The following is a 4,062-nucleotide window of genomic DNA, read 5'->3' as shown; positions in this document are numbered from 1 at the left end:
TAAGGCTCTATCTCTCATAGTTTCCGAGATAATCGCGAAAACCCAAAGTCCCAAAAAAAATTAATTTAATTCTTATTGTATAGGGTGTAGGAAGTGGACAAACGCAATTCTGAGCCGTCCATCTGCCTATACGGAACCCAAATTTCCTCAGGAATCGAATGCAATAGGTTTTAAGGCTCTATCTCTCATAGTTTCCGAGATAATCGCGAAAAACGAAATAGCCAAAAAAAAGAATTTAATTTATCTTAGGGTGATAGGATATCTTAGGAAGTGGAATCAATGTTAGGGCAATGTTGGCTAACAATGTTGAGACAATGTTGAATTCAATGATTCGATAAATTCAATTTAAAAAACATCATAAAATGTCATTCAGGAGCAAATTGCTAATCTATTAGTAACACCATATCAACTCCATCATGACGACAGCAATCTCCCACTTGTTGTTGTAAATTGAAATCAACACTTAGACGATAAATGCTAGAAAATTCTATAATATTCTGAAATATTGTCGAAGCATCTAGAGAGTTCATCAACGATGGAATTGTAAATAAACTCTCAAATCTCTCTTTTAACAATTTTCTACAAAATCATGTCGCAGTCCACAAAAATTCCGCGGTTTATCTTCATTCTATCAATATCGAAGAATTATAAAATTGTCAATAGTCCTTGCATTTTGCAACGCTTCTATCACGGCACAACGAAATATCTTATTATCTATTTGCGATGGCTGGAAAAAGTCAACAGTGTCATATTCGTTGGAAAATCCTTTCCTGCGATATCGATTTTATATCGAGATGTTGTGTACTCACCATTTCCAGTCACTGTCATTAATTGGCGAAGTTTGCTGAATGTCGTACCCGTATCCTCGGGTGTTACTGTGTCGGCTGTCGTTGCTTCGGGTTGGGTCGTCACCATCTGGGGCACAGAACGAAAACATCAAATTAATGAATCAATGCAACCAGTTCAAGAATAATTTTCTAAAAAAATATCCGTGGATGCCGGTATTCAATTTTTAGAAGCCAAAATATGTGAAAAAAATTGGAGAACAATTACCGAATAATTTAAGTAATAGCATTGCGGAATCTATTTCTAGCTCTTTTCCATCCTATATAAAAAAACAAGTTATTGTATTCTTGATGGAATTAATCCGTCAAAAATTGCAAAACAAAAAATGATTTTGGCTGTTTTCGAAGAATATCTCCAAAACTAAGGGAGAGAGAGAAATTTTTATATATGGCTATCCCCTCTGAGAAAATAATCGAATTCAAAATTAATAATTTGTGAAGAACAAAAATTAACATCTTTCGTCAAGTGTTTTTAATGGTTTATTTCTTAAGTGTCATTACTTCAGACGAAATATCCAGTTATATCACATTCATAATTTACTGATTGAATCAACAATTTTAATACCAATTGGAGCCCCGAGAGCCCTAAATTCAGTGAACCAGATTTATCTGTTGTTTATGGATCCAGAGAAACCCATTCCCATTAGATACATCCATTGCGCCGAGCGGTCATAAAGCTGTTGAGATGAGGTGAAGTAACATTGTATGGGAATGGAAAGACACCACTGATAGAGCATATAATCCAGTCGACTTGATTGGACTCTAAAGTGCCCCTCCGTCGAGTAGAATGACTGCCGGGATGCTGCAGTATCAAGCTTAGTTTGATATTACTACAGGCAAAATAGGAAGAACATTGGGGTGAACGGGACGATCTATGGAGCACGCATGAGGGGCTATCGTCTGGGGAATCTCTTCGCGGGTCACTTGAACCAGAATGGACTGAGCCAGAATCGAGGGCCGGGCGTCAATGTGGCCCGGAGTCGTCAAGCGGAGGAGTTCAAGGTCGAGGGACAACTGCAGATGTGGAAATAACTTACATTCAGGGTGACCAATACAGGGGAGAGGAGCGTTGTTATGTGGAGAATGAATGGAATATGGACCTGACGTGGATGTGGTTCAAGAGTCCATTGGATTTATTCCTTTTTGCGGAGGTGAAGCTGAATTTCAAGTGATTCTGGCCGAATTTCGGAAGGGACTCACTAGAGCGGATGATACACTCTTAAAAATTTTTTACTGAAATTTCAGTTTGGAAATATTCACTGAAATTCCAAGGGATTTTGCCATTGAAAATTCACTTTCATTAAAAAATCCGTGAGAACTGTGAATTTCAGTTCAATTATTCCGGGAAAATTGATGGAAAGTCAAGGAAATTCAGAGAAATCTCACCTTAAATTCCAGATTCCTCTGAATTTTCAGGACATTCCTTCAAAAATTTCTGGAATTCCAAGAATTTTGGAGGAAGTCCCTGAAAATTCAAGGGAATTTGGAAGTTAATATTCATTTTCACTTGAAAATTTATGCAAATTGCGAAATTTTCGTCTTGCTTCCGCTAAAAAAAATGGGATTTCAGACAAAATTTTTTAACAGAGTAGAAACCTTCCATGTCTTTAATGAGAGTCAGATGTATATTTTTATATTCATATTTATAGATTTATATATTGTATATTATACAAATATATATAATATAATATAATATATAAATAATAATACATAAATATATATTTATAGAATATATTACATAGAATTTTTTTTTTCATAATTCAAGGAGAATAATTTTGGCATCCACAGATATATTTTTTTACCGAACGAATCGTAAAATATTCTCCACAAACAGCTATTTATCCATTCCATTACATTTCACCCCACGATTACCTTTCGTCACCCTAAAATTTGTCACTATTTTCTACGTAATGTTTATCCAACTTTACTCTCCGCGTATCTACATATACGAAATAATCCCACCCCTGATTTGTATCGTTGTGCTGAATATTCTATGACACGAACCCGGCCATCCGTGTGTTCTGTGAGAAGATTGATTGATCACATTGATTTTGACTTCCTCCATCAGAAAACGCTGAGGCACTTTTTCCTCCAGTCATTGAGTCCCCCTCTGTGCGCGGAAAAATTTTATTACGTATCAGGCAACTCTCGGAGACAGAGAAATAATATTTCACGAATACTCTATTCATTTGAATAAAATGCATTCTAAGAGCCGAGAAATTCTATTATCAGAATTCACTTTATTTATGCAGTGAATTTGCCTTCTTTTTCTCTCCTTTTTTCCTAAATTGTCGAGAGAGACTCGAATAATTCTCTCTGATTGTGACTGAGACCTCTCCACTCCTCCGAAGTAAGGAATTAAGTTTTTGAATTGAATTTCAGTTTCATTCCTCCAGCTTCGCTGTTGGACGCCTCCCCTGATTCGATCAGTATATTTCAGATGGATTTATAGGAATAGATGAGGAAAGAATAACGGGAGACGCTGCGATTGTCTTCGTGAAAAAAAATTCAACTCTTTGTAAAAATTCCTTTAGCATTCAAAGTCCTTTGCAGAGACTCAATTATATCATGAGTTGAATACTCGGGGGACAATCCGATGGATTAAGTGATTAACTATTTAGTACACGGAGATAACAGTTGAATAAAAATTATCTAAAAAATCGTGGCAAATGCAGAGTTAATTTTACAGTTTCGGAACAAATTATCCCCAAGTTCAGTAAATTTTCCTGGGCCAACGGAGAAAAATTGAATTCAAACTCACAACATTCAAAATTCAGATGACACTGTGACTGAAATTTCAAGAAAAATTCAACAGTGTGATGAAAAAAAAAATTACCGTGCCGGTAGAGTAAAAATTATTAGATTCAAGGGTAAAATTTATTATGCGTCAGGGTAAAATTTCTTTAACGTGGAATAAAATTAGATCATCATTCATTAATTTTCACTAAATTTCGGGATCGAAATCGAGGAAACGATGACTCATGACTACACTTTTATAGAACGGTAGGATAATTTTCATCAAAAATTTTTCTCTGTGTACTTTTCTGACACAATTCGTTTCAAACAACAACTCCCCTAATCGTCAATTCCAATGGGAAAGGGTGAACGTCAGAGCTAACAATTGTGTTATGATTTTAATTCCCGAATAATTAACCTTGCAAATAGGAGGCTTAATGTCACCGGGTGATTAGCAGTGAGAGGAAAGTGGGGGGGGGGG

At 35.8% G+C, this 4,062-nt stretch overlaps 1 protein-coding gene across 1 annotated transcript in view; it reads right to left on the bottom strand.

The window, feature by feature from the left end:
* Positions 1 to 809: 809 nt before the first annotated feature.
* Positions 810 to 4,062, bottom strand: part of LOC107040007 — a gene marked incomplete at its 3' end in the record, with an annotated part of 24,160 nt that continues 20,907 nt past the window's right edge. Inside the window, 1 exon segment of the mRNA XM_015259894.1 lies at positions 810 to 915. Within this exon segment, the coding sequence (XP_015115380.1) occupies positions 810 to 915 (106 nt within the window).

The sequence above is a fragment of the Diachasma alloeum genome, unplaced genomic scaffold, assembly GCF_001412515.2.
Source record: "Diachasma alloeum isolate Michigan unplaced genomic scaffold, Dall2.0 Dall_scaffold_00315, whole genome shotgun sequence".
In the NCBI taxonomy this organism is placed as follows: Eukaryota; Metazoa; Arthropoda; class Insecta; order Hymenoptera; family Braconidae; genus Diachasma; species Diachasma alloeum.
This window is presented reverse-complemented; position numbering and strand designations above follow the sequence as displayed.